Source organism: Alternaria ethzedia (assembly GCF_023757985.1).
Source record: "Alternaria ethzedia strain BMP 0044 chromosome Unknown scaffold_22, whole genome shotgun sequence".
Taxonomy (NCBI): Eukaryota; Fungi; Ascomycota; class Dothideomycetes; order Pleosporales; family Pleosporaceae; genus Alternaria; species Alternaria ethzedia.
Window position 1 is genome coordinate 382,534 of NW_026056215.1, and position 16,587 is coordinate 399,120.

At 52.9% G+C, this 16,587-nt stretch overlaps 5 protein-coding genes across 5 annotated transcripts; 2 read left to right on the forward strand and 3 right to left on the reverse strand.

The window, feature by feature from the left end:
• Positions 1-2,158: 2,158 nt before the first annotated feature.
• J4E87_007789 (uncharacterized protein) lies at positions 2,159-4,075 on the forward strand (the record flags this gene model as incomplete). Its single annotated transcript, XM_049379382.1, has 4 exons — positions 2,159-2,527; positions 2,579-3,025; positions 3,227-3,834; positions 3,928-4,075. 4 exons carry the CDS (start codon positions 2,159-2,161, stop codon positions 4,073-4,075), a joined length of 1,572 nt encoding a protein of 523 aa, XP_049230956.1.
• Positions 4,076-4,126: 51 nt separating this feature from the next.
• On the reverse strand, positions 4,127-5,730 carry J4E87_007790 (uncharacterized protein; the record flags this gene model as incomplete). Its single annotated transcript, XM_049379383.1, has 4 exons — positions 4,127-4,833; positions 4,900-5,230; positions 5,303-5,673; positions 5,724-5,730. 4 exons carry the CDS (start codon positions 5,728-5,730, stop codon positions 4,127-4,129), a joined length of 1,416 nt encoding a protein of 471 aa, XP_049230957.1.
• Positions 5,731-6,947: 1,217 nt separating this feature from the next.
• On the reverse strand, positions 6,948-7,544 carry J4E87_007791 (uncharacterized protein; the record flags this gene model as incomplete). Its single annotated transcript, XM_049379384.1, has 4 exons — positions 6,948-7,140; positions 7,220-7,287; positions 7,340-7,474; positions 7,530-7,544. 4 exons carry the CDS (start codon positions 7,542-7,544, stop codon positions 6,948-6,950), a joined length of 411 nt encoding a protein of 136 aa, XP_049230958.1.
• A 318-nt stretch (positions 7,545-7,862) lies between these two features.
• On the reverse strand, positions 7,863-11,486 carry J4E87_007792 (uncharacterized protein; the record flags this gene model as incomplete). Its single annotated transcript, XM_049379385.1, has 2 exons — positions 7,863-8,675; positions 8,724-11,486. 2 exons carry the CDS (start codon positions 11,484-11,486, stop codon positions 7,863-7,865), a joined length of 3,576 nt encoding a protein of 1,191 aa, XP_049230959.1.
• A 323-nt stretch (positions 11,487-11,809) lies between these two features.
• J4E87_007793 (uncharacterized protein) lies at positions 11,810-14,198 on the forward strand (the record flags this gene model as incomplete). Its single annotated transcript, XM_049379386.1, has 4 exons — positions 11,810-11,936; positions 11,987-12,154; positions 12,206-13,050; positions 13,098-14,198. The coding sequence occupies 4 exons, from the start codon at positions 11,810-11,812 to the stop codon at positions 14,196-14,198; spliced, it is 2,241 nt and encodes a 746-aa protein (XP_049230960.1).
• Between the last annotated feature and the right edge of the window lie 2,389 nt (positions 14,199-16,587).

The following is a 16,587-nucleotide window of genomic DNA, read 5'->3' on the forward strand; positions in this document are numbered from 1 at the left end:
CTTTTCGAAAGAAGCTTTCTGCCACAACTGTATGTTTCCTATCTCAGCCAGTACGTCGGTGGTCTTGCTTGGTCTACGTTCGGATGCGCCACTGTTCGTTGGGAAGCCCTGCCCTTTCACAAGGGATGTGACTATCACAGTTCTCCTTCAAACGTGTCAGTCTCATGCAAGCATAGAGTTTAAGTGCTGCTTGCGCGACAAGTTTGGTAGGCTATTAGCTACCCACCTTTGATGTACGCATCTGTAGCCCGTAATGAGGTGTTGCAATCTGAACAAGTCGGCACATGAGCGAAACTCGGGAGTCAGGCCATTTGTGTCATCAGGCGAGCTCTGCAGCTTTACGCTACAAGAAGCATCTTGCGAGCCTGGAACTTTTGGTATTGCATACACAGGGACCAGGAAAATCTTCCTTGGGTCAAGGTTGAGTCTTTGTGTTACTCTGTCCCTGGAACTGCCGCCAGTGCATGATGTTGAAATCGTGGTGGTATCTTCCACTCCCAATGTCCCATCCATGTTACGCACTACGCGAAAGGCATGTGTCTGCGTACCGGAGACAAGCGAGATGTCTAGAAGAACTCCAAGGTTCGTTTCGTGCGCGTTATCGTTAATGGAGATAGGTCTCGGCCATATAGCAAGCATTTCCTTGGGAGACCGCATGATGGTAGATAGTCGGGGGCGCGCGATTGGACTGCTGGCGATTCGAGCGCACTCTATGCGAAGTCGTCGATCCATTTCCCTGATGCACCTATCGTAGAGACCGCCTGGATTCGAGCTTTGAATACTCGACCAATCGTGTCCTTCCCTAATCTTGTCCATTAGCCATATGCTTTTGAGAAGGCGAAGATATGATGTCGCATCTCCATCTGTATAGACGCCATTAAAATGGTTGCAAAAGGCTTCTAGGCCTTCTCTGACTGATACTTGCGGCCCGTCAGATGTTTTCTCCCAGTCAAACGTATGCAATAAGGAACGTTGCTGTAACTCCGCTGTGAAGCGCTCGGCAAGCTCGACAGGAACTTCTATATCGCGCTTGAGAACCTGGTGATACGTATCGGTGCTTGAATTGCGGCCAGCAACAAGTATGTGCTTCAGCTCCTGAATTCGCTCCGCCAGGTCTTGGTGTTGTTCATTGTGGAGATCCCGCAGCTGTGTTTGGACATGAATGTTGAACGCGTCGAGAACGAGACCAATCTTGACGCTGTGATATTTCAAACGCTCAGTCAAATCTCTGACCTGCGCATCCGTATTCAGGTTGTAGATGATGTTGGTGATGAAGCCGTCTTTGCCAGTACGAAATTTGCTGACGTCATTGAGCAACTGCTGACACTGTTCCAGCGTCAAGCGGAAGTTGCCCACGATATCGATCAGCGCTGTGGTATCATATAGTTCAGGTCCATAGCTCTCGAGCCTTTCGTTTTCTAAGCCGGTGTTCGCGGTTCTGACGATGGATTCGATGGTGTTGAGACTCCAGTGCAGCCGGAACAACGCGTCGCCAAACTCAAGATACCGTCGCGCTAAAACAATACGGTTAGCGCGGAACGTGGGTGGGGTGGCTGGGAGGACAAACGCAGCGACTTCTCCTCCGTGAACCCCTTCTCGTATATGATCCACGATAATTTGATGGCACCGCAAACAAAGCTGAGTACACCGAAATCCCACGGCATGTTACCGACAGTTGCAATGCTTTGAGAAGATGCAGGCTAGGGACCGACGACGATACCTAAGGAGCTGTCTGCCGTGATCTGGCACACGCGCATCCCTTCCTCGCGCATCCCCTGCATCTCCTCAACTGTGGCAAGCGATGCTTTGTTCACTTTCGGATTTAGCCTTGCACTCCTACGCAAAGTGGCTTTCTATTGAATTTCGAAGCGACCTCGTGTTAGTGGCTGCTGTTCACATGGCAAGTATCGTTAAGTAAGGAGTCGCAGCTTCGCGGTGCGAAGGCTTTGAAACCCGACGGAAAGAGCAAAACTCTGAGCAAGGGCTTCGAAGACTAGCTCTTCTGCCGGGTGATAACTAATGCATGAAACTCAAGGGATAAGTCATTCAGATACCATTACCGGCTTCTTGCTGGACAGTCACTACTGTAGCTAGGTACTACTTATCCAACCAGATTCCTGAGCTTCACCAGCTTCAAATCGATGCTCAGTACCGAACGATGGACGAATCATTTAGCGTCCAATCGGGAGATCGCAGCCTGTGCTTAGACGAAGAAGACCGCGCATACCTCGAGGCTTTGAACGACAAAGATGTTGTCGCTACGAAAAGCACGCCGAATCCTCTAGGTCTCTTCTCAGTAGTGGCCTTCATACTCCAGCAAGTCATCGGTACTGGCATATTCCGAACACCATGGACCGTTATGCAGGCCACCGAGAGCTCGGGAATCACGCTTTGCTTTTGGGCTTTCGGTGGGCTTGCAGCCATCGCGGGTTCTATATTGTACATCGAGTTCGGCTTGACTACACCTCGGCATTCAATTGATGGCGAAAGAGTGCCGGTTGTACGCAATGGTGGAGACATGAACTACGTGAGTGCAGAATTGCAAGCCTGCCACTGATACACGGCTGACCGCGACTAGGTGAACTACCTCATCAAGCGACCCAAGTTCTTCGTCTTTTCTTTCTACGCAGTCAACTACGTGATCATTGCTTCGAGCGCAGCCAACGCATTGACTTTCGGCGACGACATAATAGGCTCTCCAGGTTCCGATAGAGGTGCAGCCAAGGATGCCGCGGCACGATGTCTCGCGATAATGGCAGTAACGCTTCCATGCTTCTTGCACGCGTTCACTCGACGTGGGGGTATCCTTCTCAACAACGTCATCGTCGTTGTTAAGATCGCCATTCTTTGTGTGTTCCCCATCATGGCGATATGTGTATTGGCCGGTGTCGCGCATACGAATCACGCAACAGCCAATATGGGATACAAGAATTCATTTGCGCGGACGCACGGAAACGCCGACAGCTATACGCAAGGCATGCTAGCGGTCTTTTACGCCTATGGGGGGTACAACCAAGCCAACTATGTAAGTCTTAATCAGTCTGACGATCCATCGACCTACACTTACGCATACTCAGATACTCTGCGAGGTCCACAGACCACGCAAGAACTTTCCCAAAGGCATTATCATTGCTCTCGGGATGATCTGCATCTTATACATGCTCGTCAATGTCAGCTACGTAGGTAGCCACATAGTCAGTTCCCAGATCTTCGCTGACGCACTCAGATGATTGTAGTCAGCAAAGAGCAACAACTTACATCTACCGACGTAGCCCTCGCTTTCCTCAACAACGTCATCGGCCCCAAACACGCTTCTGCAATCCTCGCCATCTTCACGACCATCAACAGCTTCGGCAATGTCATCGGCATGACCTTCACGCTTGCCCGCGCCAAACAAGAAATAGCGAAAGAAGGCGTTCTACCATTCGCCAAGTTCTTCGGCGAGAACCGCATTCTCTTTCGCAAATACCGCGAAAAACACCATTCCAGCCAGTCTGAGCCCACTCCGCTAGGCGCGTTATTTCTCCACTGGGTATGCGCCGTGTTTCTCATACTGGTAACCTGGCCCATGAAGCCCTCGTCTGCGTACAGGATCCTCGCAAACCTGTACGTGTACCTCGTCGACATCATCCCCACGTTCATCATGGCAGTCGGCATGTTGTATCTTCGCTTCTTCACGAAGTGGTCTCTCAAATCGCCTCTCCCAACCTGGCTGAGTGTCACCGCTGCTCTGATCTACGCTATCGCGGGCGGCTTCCCCTTAGTCGCAGTCTGGATACCGCCGTTTCAATACTCAGACCTTGACGTTCACGACATCATTCCCGGGCTTCCTTGGTACGCGACGGGATTGTTGTCGTGGATAATGCTGACATGCTGCATCGTGTACTGGGTCTCTTTTCGCTTCTTGCTACCGCGCATTGGGCCTAGGAAAGGCAAAGAGTTTGTGGTTGAGAGGGAGCCGGTGTTTCGCATGCAGAATGCGGAGAGGGTGCAGTGGCATGAGATTGTCCTGCATAGCTGGGTTATCAAGGCTCAGCCTGAGAAGAGGAGGGGGTACATGCTGGATGATCTTTGAGTTTAGCTATACCGATTTCTACCGTATCGCAATCAGACTCAAAACCTGATCCTATACATCCTCCTTCCCCTTAAACTCATTAGGCTTCACCATAACCCTCTTCTTTCTCAACCCCTCCCTCTCCTTCTCCTGCTCCTTCTCCTCCTCCCTCTTCTTCCTCCTCAGATACTGACAAAACTGGCTTCGATCTCTCATTCTACCACCCCACCTCACAAAAACAAAGGGCACAACACACAGCGCCAAACTGAAGAACCCCAGTAGACTAGTCGCCCAAGCCACGCCCATAGTCCTATACATCGGTTTCGCTGCAAAAGGCAACACAGCCCCAAATGACGACCGCGATAAACTCGCTGCCGCCATCGCACTCGCAGCGAAGACTTCGTATGCATCGACTAGATAGTTGAGTAAAGCCATGAAAAGACACAGATATCCCATTCCAAACAGTATACCCGCGAGCGTGGGCACAATCCAGTGAATACTCTCTCTACTCGTCCAGCCTAGCCAGAACGCGCTGATAACGAAGAAAGGACCAGCGATGCACGCCAAGGGCAGCCTCCGCATCTCTTCGTTGCGCGACCAAGGGCGATTGAGGCGTTGAGCGCGAGCCAAGTACCAGTCCCACGACAAGTAGATGCCAGCGGAGATGAGGGCGCCGACGCCGATGGGAAGGAAGGCGAGGCCTGTTTCGCCGGCGTTGAAGTGGTAGATGCCGGTGAAGATTATGGGGTAGGATTGTAGGAATATGTAGAATATGGCATCTTTGGGGGTGGGGGTTAGTAAGGAGATGGGTTTGTGCAGGGATGGTGGGGGAAGGCTTGACTTACAGGCGTAACTTAGATACAAGCACGTGAACAGCACGAGAGGTTCAAAGCAGATCATTCGTAGTGGCCTAGTCAGGATGACGGTGACGATGTGGTTCAAATCCGTCTTCTCCAATTCAAGTGGCGCAATGATATTCTCATTACCCGTCTCCTTGCGTAGTCGCTTTGCGCGCCGCTTTAGGATCGTGGGACCGTATGTTTCGTCGAAGAAGTAGAAGAGCGGCCATGTTGCTCCGGCAAGTATGACTCCGATCCAAAAGGCCCAGCTCCAGGATATTACGCTGATGAAGCCTGATATTGGGGGTCCGAGGATGGGTCCGAATGTTGTTGCTGCCTGTTATACTCTGATTAGGTTTCCTTCCTTCTGCTAGAGGCCATTAGGAGGAAGGGGATAGGAGCCACATACCATGAAAATCGCCATACTCCTCCCCCGATACTTAGGATTGTGATAGATATCCGCACATATCCCGCCGACAACACTAATCGCGCAACTCCCTCCCACGCCCACCAACAACCTGAATATGACGAGCGAAGCGAAGTTCGGCGAGAGGGCCGAAGCGATAGAGAAGATTGTGAAAAAGGCAAACGAGATTACCATGGTTCCTTTGCGGCCGTAGGATTCTGAGAGAGGGCCCCAGAGCATGGGACCGCATGCGTAGCCGACTAGGTACATGGATGTAGGAAGGATGAGCACGTACTCGTTGGTTTGGTTGAAATGGCGGGATATTGGGGCTGTGGCTCCGGCTGCTAGACTGGAGGTCATGGTGCTGTTCATGACTTTTGATTATTTAGCTGTGTCATTGTCAGAGGGCATTAGGGTGGCTTACCACTCATGATAGCAACGACGAGGGCGTAGATCTTCTTCCACTGGAATACTTGTTAGTCCTTCCTGGGCTCAATTCTCCATTGTTCAACTCACGCGACCCCAGTTATTAGGATTCTCAGGATCTCCATCTTCAAAGCGGATAACACGTCTCCCACTGGCATGTCCATCGTGAACACTCGACGCCAGCGACGGCGAATTCGATCGTCCATGCGAACTCAACGTTGAAGGTGTCCTCGACGCAACCTTCTCAATCGCATCCTCCTTCTCTGTATCGTCAGATCTACCGACGTCTTTCTCAAGTTCCCTCAGTCGCGCAGCACGCGAGCTCTCTATAGCACCGGCTATGTTGACCCGTTAGTAACCCACACCCCCAACATCGCAGTAAGACGAAGTTATGCGTACAGCGATTTCTTGAACTCTGTCGACTCGTCGTACTTCTCTGACTCTTCGAAGTAAAACTGCGGACAAGAGCGACTGGTGAGGTAATGGCCTCATGACCCGGCCCTAAGCCTTGTTGTTCCCGGGAATAAGTTCGTTCCAGATCTGCACTCTCCATGCTGAAATGATTACCCGTAAGGATGACGCGCCTTGCTTTCCAGCAATTTGAGGTTCAAGGAAGCAAAACGGATGACTTTGCGAATGCAGTTAGAGAAGGAAAACGGGTAGTAACAGACTACTTGGGTAGTATACTGCGCGACCCCGCGCACTTGGGTTAGCCATCCGAGGTGTTTAAGTAGGCGCCACAATTCCCCTGATCAATAATTTTCGTGGCTGCACGTCTACCTGGTTTGTCGATCGTAGCCGTTACCGCATGCAGAGTAGGCGGGGCTTAACTTACGAATGCATGACGGGTACCGTTTAGCTGCGTGCGCCCTACGAGGCCCGACGGGGAACAAGACGTTATTATGCATCGGCAAACTTACCGATGCGCGGCTCTCCAAGTGGAACTCGGTGCATTGTTTGATAATTGACCTGTAATGAGTCACGTACGTTATCTTCTTTCGTTTTGCAAGGCAGGGAATGCGCGTTTGACTCAGATTACCATGTCTTCGGTCTGCGGATTAGTAAAGTCCGACGGTATGCGTTAGGAATTATGGAACGCCGATTCGGAATTCGATCCATCTCGGAATGCGATTTCAGACTGGGACGTGTGTTGATTCTCGATTCTTGTTGCATGTATCTCCGTCGGCGAACTATCGCTGCAAGTCTACAGCGTATGCATCGCCTATGTCTCGAGGTTGATGCTGCGACCAAAGCGGCCGTAGAGTGCCTTCTTCAGCTCTCCCATCTCTTCTTGGATACCTTCTAGCTTGGCCTTGAGTGCTTCTACCTCGCTGTCAATGGTCTCTGTTGACGAACCCAGAAGCTCAAGGACCTGCGGTTGGGGTAATGAGACGAAGCAATCGCCGACTTTGTATCTGTGGTTGTGATTAGCTTGTTGATGCTCGGGCTATGTTTAATGACGAGCCATCTCGCAGCTCATCGCAAGAAACTTACGGTACTTTCTCCTCCTCATCGACCAGCTCGAGTTCGCCTGAGATCTCCTCCAGATCTTCCTTCTCCTTCTGCGCTGTTGTTAGACCGAGTGCAGATCGAATGCGGTGGTTTGAACCGTACAATCTTTGCCCTCAGCTCCTCTTCGAGAAGCTCCTCTTTTTGATGCAGCGAACTGAACTTGTTGATCTTCTCTTGATCCTCGCGGCGCACCTCTAGATCCTCACTCTGCGCTGAGGCCTCCTCATCTTTCGTGAGCTGCCACCGTTAGCGCCAAATCGGAGAACACGATGCAAAAATTGATGGCACTCACCATCCGGCGCTGCATGATGTAAGCAAGCGATTATGAGTGCTGTCTGGGTGATGAAATCGAAATGAAGTTGAGTTGAGTAAGCAAGAGAAGTGAGAGACGTTGGTGGCTATGCTCCGGCGTTGCTCGTGCCTCCGGGTGTGAGAATGCCAAGACCGTCGCGAGGCAGGCGCGAGCCGGTGTTGAGTGGGCTTTCAGGTATATGCGTCAAAACATCATCTCAGTTCTTCAAACTACACAAAATTGCCATATATTGTAATACGGTTGTAGTTCCTTAAACACCCGTGCCAGCTTCGCACAGCTAAATCTAGTCGACTGTAACCTAAACGCTATACCCTACATAACCCCATCCCTCCCCAAATCCCCCTCCACCCTCTCAAACCGCGCCCCACCCTCCTCCCTCTTCTCCACCAACTCACAACTAGCCTGACTATTCTGCGCATCACTTAGCGCCCTCACAACATCGCTCTCCGCCTTATCCCTCACCAACTTCCTCAACGCCTGTATCAAAAACCCGCTAAAAACATCAACACTCCACTCATCAGGCACAATCGCCAACACATCAGCAACATCAAGCCAGCCCCCAAAGCGCTCTAGGAGTTCAGAGGTGCGCTCCACCCTTTGCGACAGATCTTCTATCTGGAGAAATTCTCTGAGGAGGTGGCCAAACATGCGTGATTGTTCTGCGCGCGTGGGGATTTGGCTGTGCGACACGGGTGGTGCGCCGGGGGTGGCGCGACGGTGGATAGACGCGTAGCCGTAGAGGCAGTAGCTGATTGCTGTGTTGTAATCGCCCAGACCGTGCGTGAGCAATTTGAGCGCTTCTTCGTGGCGCTCTTGCCGGCCGTTTAGGATGATCATTTCGGAGACTAGTTCTTGGCTGTAGGGCTGCAGCCGGGATAGAACGGTATGTACGTCGTAGGACGAGGTTTCGCTGAGGAGTTGCAACAGGCGGATGCGTGCGTGCCACCATTCTGCGTCGAGGGCGTTGTCGGTTATGAAGGAGAAGTAGGTTGGTTTCGGGGGTTCGAGGATGCGGTAGGTTTCGTAGCTTTGGGAGAGGGTGGCGCGGGATGAGGGGGTGCTTTCGAGTTCGGTGATTACGGTGGAGAGGTAGAAGGCGATTAGTTCGTTTACGTACTCGGGGTGCTGAGGATCGTGTTAGTAAAGCGAGTAAGTCTGTGCTGAGGGGCATACTTTTTTCTGGCCAAAGACAAGATACTCCAGGTACTCTTTGACAGCGCCTGGTGCCTTGTCTCTGAGCAGAGCGACAGCTCGAGTAGGATCAAACCTGACTCTACTCTGATCGTCCGCAAAGACTTGAACGCCCAGCTTTGGATTCCTATTCGCTAGCCATGCGCCGTATTCTTCTACCAGAGCTTGATCGCGAATCTTTCGTAGATAGTCGCGCACCTTATGCTCGCCATCTACAAGTTCGCCTCCCTTGTCTTCCTCACCCTCCAGGATCCGTTTCCAGGTCGCCAGCACATGTGACGCCTTGACGGAAGCCTTGCAGTTGCCTTGGTACAAACGACTGAGCAGGAAGAGACGCTTGAACTGTTCCAACAGCTCAACAGCGCGATCGAAGCACTCTACTTCCTTATCGACCAGTTCGTACAGTTCTGCTCGATGGGCACCGGGGCTGGAAGTACCCTTTGGACTTCCTTGGTCTAGAAGTAGGAGGATGTGAAGCAATGCTGCATCGACAGTTTTGAACACGGTTGGATCGTTTGTTACACTTGCCATCCCTTTCCGCTTCTTCCAAAATTGAAGGTACCGCTTTACAAAATGCAACAGATTGTCACCAAAGGGGCCATTGACATTCGTTGGCATGGTCGAGAGATCGTGTTGTTGCAAGAAGTGCTCTACCAGCGTCGTGATGCCGCCATAAATTTGTATACCGTCTGAGCCTTGGACGACTTCTTGATTGAGGATTGGCATCAGGCTCAGGACAACCCGCGGATCTATTTCACCTTCGATGAGCGCTTGTTCGGTGATACGCTTCTCATTTTCGAATATGATGATGTTCGTTTTGGTACGCAGAACCACGTCCATAAAGAGCATAAGCGAGGCCTTTTGACGAATGTATATGAGACTAAGGTATTCAGACTCGTTGCGCGGCTCTTGTCCGCGGATATCGCCTAGGATGGTTTCTATGACTCTTCTGTCAGGCTGGATGCGTGTCGCATCTCCAATAAGCGCATACTGGGCTGCTTCGATTCGTGAATCCAATCGGGTCACTAGAGGGTTTCGTACTGTCCACCATATCTGGTCTCCGGCCCAGACGACAGTCTGTGACTGTAACTTGGACAGGCGCTCCGCAAACTCGCGGTCAGCATTTGCTTGGCGCTTCTCGACTTCATTGGACTCTCTCGCCGCTCCCTCAGATGAAGCAAGCTGCAACTTCCTGACGGTCAGTTTCGCCCCTACTTCCGAAATTACTAGATCGTAAGGCTGCACTACAGTGCGCATACCTATAGGCATCGAGATATGTGAGCCTTTGGTCTGAACTGGCAGGCCAAGCGGGCTGAAGTTGAGCCAGTGCTTGTCAACTTCTCCAGCACTGGGGTCCACATCCCATCGCTGAATCTCAACACCGTAGGTCATACTACCTTCCGCCTCTCGATGTACAACGGCCAAGACGTAACCTTCCTCAGAGTTCATGCCCTGACCCATAGAGGCCGAGAAATCTATGCCCGCACCGTCTACAGCAATCGCATCAGGATAGCTACTGAACTGTATGCTACCTCTGCACATATCTCCATCGAGGTTTACGAACATGCCGACTCCTTGGTCGGAAGGTGTAGTGCCGACTGTCAACAGAAACTCGTTTGGGTTTGGTGATGCGACGTGGGGTCTCAAAGGAATGAAGGGCGGCGGTCGTGGAAGCAGTGGCTCTTCGGGTTGTGGTCTCTCTTCTTCGGTTGGAGCTGGTGGTAAAGGTTTATCCGGTGAAGTTGCGCCGCCTCGAGACTGGCTAGACGCTCTTTCGCCTTCTCCACCCATGGCGGCTCGGCCAGGCGAGCGTGACGGAGCCGGTGACATGTCGCGAGAAAGTGATTGGGGCACGTCGAAACCATAGCGTTGAGCCGGAGCCCGTGGGCTTGCTGTTCTTGAAGGACCGCCTAGCCCAAGCACATTCAAACTTGTACTTCGAGAATGGCCGCGGTGCTCTTCGGGAGCTTGTGGATGCGAAGCGGAGGAAACGCTCCTAGATGGCGCATTTGGCACAGTCGCCAGATGCTCAGCGGCTCCGCCAATATCGCCGGCGTCTGGATCCAAGGAAGAGATTGGAAACAGGCCTATCTTCTGTTGATGTACAACGTCCAACAGGGCATATGAATGCGCATCAGCAGCGCATGAGAACGTGTCTCGGCGGACAGAGACCAGACAGCCTCCGTATTCAATCGCCTTGATCGCTTTCGGGGGCGAGTTCTCGGATATCTGCACCAGTCGCAGGCGCTTCTTGAGGCCGATGACGACTACTACGCCATCCTCAGCAGAACCTTCGATGTCGTCGTTCAAGTCGACACCTCCAACCCACAGACATCCTATCGGCTTGAAAGTCGAGTCGGGGCTCAGCTCGGGTAGCGAGTATATAGAGAGGGTATTGTTGCACAGCACGCAGGCCTTGCTGATTTTGGGGAGCAGGAGAATCTGCTGCACACCGGGCCCATTGCTGTCATTATGGGGCGGTTCTAGTCGTGAGGCGATGATGGCCGTGGGCTCTTCGGAGGGATCGTCGGTCTCGGGCGGCAGGAGGACGAAATGGATGATCTCGGCGGCGGAGGTGCCAACATAGAGGTTGCCATTCCACACCTCTACACACGTGATGCGCACGTCTGTAGATGGGCCATCAGCGGACAGCGGGAGGTTTGCGACGAGCTTGCGGAGGATGTAGGGGCCGTCCTGCGGGGGCAGGCGCCGTGTCGCGGGCGGTTGGGAAGGTGCGTCTGCCATTGTTCTCAACCTTCACATGCGCCATGGCAGGCTATGGCAGCGAAGTGTAAGAGGCGCGCATGGTGCGTGTTGGATGTGCGCTCGTGGTGCCTGGTGAGCTATCATGGCGGCAGTCCACCAATTAGGGCTGCCCAACGCCGCACCTTCCGCGGTTTCACGGCAAGCTGGGTGCATACGTAACCAACTCCATTCCATGATTCACAACGCGCCGTGAAGGCTTGCGGGAGTAGACTACGACAGGCGCGCAATAAACCCCGGTTCTTTCGGATTCCAATTACACGTCTGTCTCACTCGCAGACACGGATACAGACTGAAGCGCAACCATGGAGGGCGGAGTAGATATGGATGAGAGGGTCGAGACTCCACCCAGTGCCGAGAGGCAGGAACCAGTCGCAGAAGAAGAGCAAGAAGAGGGGAACAAGTTCCAAAAGGCGATCGGCGCATGGAGAAGTGCGAATTCCCGTGACGCATATGATACGACTAGGCTAACAATGCGCCAGACATCGACCTCACCACTCTCATTCCGCAGCTCGACACGGTAGCCTCGGATCTTGTCGCACACCAAAGAGACACTCTCACCCAAAGGAAGGACCTCGCGCAGAAGACCAAAGACTTTCGGAAACTCGACGATGCAAGCAAGCTCAGCGACATCAAGGGCCTCTTGAAGTGTAAGCCTCCACTTGCGCAGCTGACTGAGCTCTACTAAGCCAGATTCGCAGCATACCAGAATTTCATTGATCTTATATCCAACCAGTCCAAGACGGTACAGGCTGCCTTCTTCCAAGTCTACTCGCCGCTCTCTGAAGCACCCGACCCATATCCTCTCCTCGAAGCCTCCGTCGACTCGCTTGTGACCTCCGAAGAACTCGTGCCAAAGCTCACGTCTGAGAACGAGCGCCTACAGAAGACGGTAGCGAAACTCACCACACAACTCGACGATTCAGACAAGAAGTTGGAAGAGGAGCGGACGGCAAGGAAAGCCCTCGAGGACAGCCGAGACAGCAAGATCAAGGACGTGGAAGCGTCATGGTCGGCTGTGCTGAACGAGAAGCAGGACAACTGGGACTCAAAGGAGAAGAGCCTGGAAGAGAAGGTCGAGAACCAGGACCGACTGTTGAAGGAGCTCAAGGCCAGTTACGAGGTCTCACAGCGACTGGGTCAGGGTGAAGCGTCTGAAGAAGAAGGCGGTCGCGGTGCTACTGCGGCGGAGCTTGAGATCGTTAGCTCAGAGCTCGAGCGAACAAGCCACCGACTGGCAGAGATCACAGCACGGAACGAGCAACTACGCCTCGAGTTGGCCCAGTCTGCATCTGCACCAGCACAGCAGGTCGCAGTTGAAGATGACCCTGCCTTCCTGCGATTGCGATCCGAGAACTCGTCACTCCTGCGAAAGCTGGAGAATGCGCGCTTCGAAAAGGATTCCGAACGAACGCGGCTCGAAACAGAAACAAGAAGCTTGGAACGGGAGATCAAATCGTTGAGGAGTGAGAAGGAGGCTCTTCGCGAGAAGGTGCAGAAATGGGGCGACTATGAGAACGTGAAGCAGGAGTTGGAAGTGCTAAAGGTAGGCTCTTCACAGGATACTGTTGAGTCCAAGCTAATTTGCGGTAGTCAATCGAATTCGCAACAGGCGATGACGACGACGAAGCCACCGAGATCACCCTCTCACAAAACAGCACATCCGGCAAGGGCAAAGGCGAAACACTGGAGCAGCTCCTACTCGCTCGCAACAAGAAGCTCAGTAACGAGCTCACCGTTATGCGCGTTTCCCACCAAGACCTGCAGAGCAGGCTAGAAGCTCTCCAAGAAGAGCTCTCAAACACAAACATGGACCTAGAAAAGTCCCGCCAGCTCAACGAGACACTGGAAGCCGATCTCGAGAAAGTCCAGCAAGAAGCCACCAACGCCTTCGACCCCTCAGGCATGTCCGTCGCAGGCACCTACGTATCGCGTTACCCGCAATCTTCCTTCGGCGGAGGACGACGAGGCCGCTCATCACCCACCTCCTCCATAATCTCCGGCTTCGACAACTCTTCGCAAGCACCCACACTAGCCTCTCTACGTGCCGGGGGAGGAGGAGACCCCATGGGCGGCGGCTCCGGCATTCTCCCCATGATAACCGCGCAACGCGACCGCTTCAAGAAGCGCAATTCGGAGCTCGAAGCCGAACTGCAAAAGTCGTACCAAACCGTCTCCTCCCTCCGAAGCGAGATAGGTGCGCTACAAAAAGACAACCTAGACCTCTACGAGAAGACTAGATATGTCAGTAGCTACAACGCAGTCAACAGAGGCCCCGCCTCCAGCGCCTCAAGTTACGGCGCAAACCCCAATCCCTCTGCCATCAACATCGATTCCGGAGGCACAGGTGGGTCATCAGTCGACACCAAATACCGCTCAGCCTACGAGTCAAACCTCAGTCCCTTCGCGGCGTTCCGGGGCCGCGAGAGCGCGCGTGCGATGAAGCGCATGCACCTCTTTGAACGCATGGTTCTGCGCGTTACTAAATTTGTGCTTCAGACGAGGACAAGTCGGAATATCTTTGCGGGGTACCTGCTTGCGCTGCATTTTATGGTGTTTTATTTCTTGTTTAGCTTTGAGGCGGGGGCTGCTGGGGGCGCGGCGGTTGTGGCGGGGCCGAGTGCGCCTGGTGGACCGGTTCCTGGGCCTGAGGATCCGGGGGTGTGGCATAATGAGGATGATGGGACGAGTTGAGGGGGAGGGATGAAGTGTATTAATAGGATGGGTTTCGGGTGGGTAAAGTAAAGGTTGCTATTGTGTACGTATGTGCCTTGGGGGCTTGGGACTGGCGGCGATGATACATCAAATTATCCATCATTATTGTCACTGATAATAATGATGAATAATTTGATGTGATCAACGTCGCCAGTTCCTACTATCCCGTCCATGGCACAGCGACAATAATAGGCCTTTGCTGTACCTGGAGATTCGAAAGCGACCATTTGAAGAGTTTTTCCTCCAACAATCGTATGAGTCTCACGTCGATCGAGAAACGGATCAATGATCAACGATCGATGCGGGCGTTTGGATCTGAATATAGGCGCTGGTACCTTTTTATGGAACTGAGATGCATTTTCTTCTTCCCATCCCTTGAAACAGGATGTACAGTGACAATCGATCAATATGGATACGTCGTCGACCACCCTCCAAACAGTCTACTGATAGGTCCTAACCACGAAAGCAGAACCAGTATAACACATGCACATGACAGTTCGTGGCACACCTCGATTAGCACAGATTAGACATGCCAACCTAGAGCCTACCACATGTCAATACCACTGCCGTGTAACCATCCTGATATCGCAGCGCATCGGTATCTCGAGTACCCGGCGGCTGGCAGATGCTACCCGAGCGCAACGAATCATCTCGGAAAGCTGCGTCCATACACATGACAGGTTTCTTCGTCCTTATCTTGTGACTCGATCGACCACTGAGCATTGGCAGGACTGGGAAAGAACGGCAAGAATCCGTTCCAAACAACGCAAAAGTGGCAAACCATTCGCAAGCGCGAAGGACGGTCTCGCGGTTATGTATAGCAGACAGCGTACCGTCCTCGGGGCATCTGAGTGGCCATGACGAAAAATGTATGGCGACACGCCATCCCTTCATCATCCTCCCATCTCGATTCCACACACCTCGTCCCTACTACCAGCAGCAAAACCACTAGAATAGCATGAATCGATGGAAACACAGATGGCGACACGCTTCCATCCTCCAGCTTCCTTGGTCCTTCTAGGGACAGCAAGGACAGCAAGCACAACCGCTCTCGAGCGTCCCCATCCAACGGATGATAAACTGAGAAACGCAAACCGGGAAAAACGGCCATGCAAGTGCGGAATGTCAAACAAGATCCCCGCCTACAAAATCCATCTGCCCAATCCACCTGCACGACATTGGTATTCCCAGCCAGTGACCAGCGAGCCAAATACAACGCATCCAATCCACAATGCCAGTCGAGAAAACCAGAGACCTGTTCGCCGGCCGCTGGCTGCCAATAGCGAAGCGCCGAGATAGCGTTCGAGGATTCTAGCGCTGGAGCCCTGTCCAGCTGTCTTCCACGCTCTGATTGGCTAGCGCTGAGCAGAACCCTGTTAATGCCGGATGAGGTATATTAGCTGTCATTTCTTTCACCTACCCGTCGCTGCATGCAGAGCGTATTAATAGTCTTTTTCTGTGGATGCGAAAGTATTTGCGGTGTTTGTACCTTCTACATGTGGTTTGGCGGTGCGGGAAGGTGCAGGTGGGTATTTGCGACGAGCGACGCCAGCGACGGGTGGGTACAGGGTAATGGTACTAGGGCATGTGGTAGCTTGGGTACATTGCCAGCTGATGATTGCGTGACTAGGTGTAGGACGGGCGGCTCTGCGGGTAGTGGGTGGGAGAAGGAGATAGAGGGAGGAGGGAAGGAAAGTGGAAGGACTGGGTGTGGAGAGGGCGGTTGATTGTGGTGGTTTGTGAGGGTTCTTGGTTTTTTGCACTCTACCGTAGTAGGTATGCAGTTTCTGATCGCGTGCTGATTTCCAACTTGCCAGACTCGAGTCTTGCTGACGCTGGCAAGATGTTCCTGTGAGGTTTCCAAACTCAGCGCAGGAAGGCGGGCGACATCCGTCTCACTTCAACATCAATCATCAACTATCTATACTCACACCCACAACACAGCCCCAACTCCAAACCTCCACCTCCCCATCAGCACATCATCAAGCACCCCTCCCGACGATCACAGATCTGCCCATCTCCATCTCCATCTCGCATCAGCACCTTAACCCTCTACCCCATTACCAAATTACCAACCCCCTCCCGTCGCGCTCCCCAAAATAGCCATCTCGCCAGCCGATCCCCACGGGCGTTTACAACACTAACCCCCAAACCCGGCTAGCGGCCGTCTTAACCACCCCCAGGCGCGCTCGGCAGAGCAGCGAACCACAGCACACCTGCCATCCCTCCCATCTCTCTTCGAACGCTGTGAGCCTATCACACCCCCGCCAGCTATATTTGGGGTCTTTTACTACCTGCATTAGCGGACTAATCGAGCAAAGCGAGCGAAAGCAGTGGCTGGAAGGGCGAGTGGGACACGGCGGTAAAC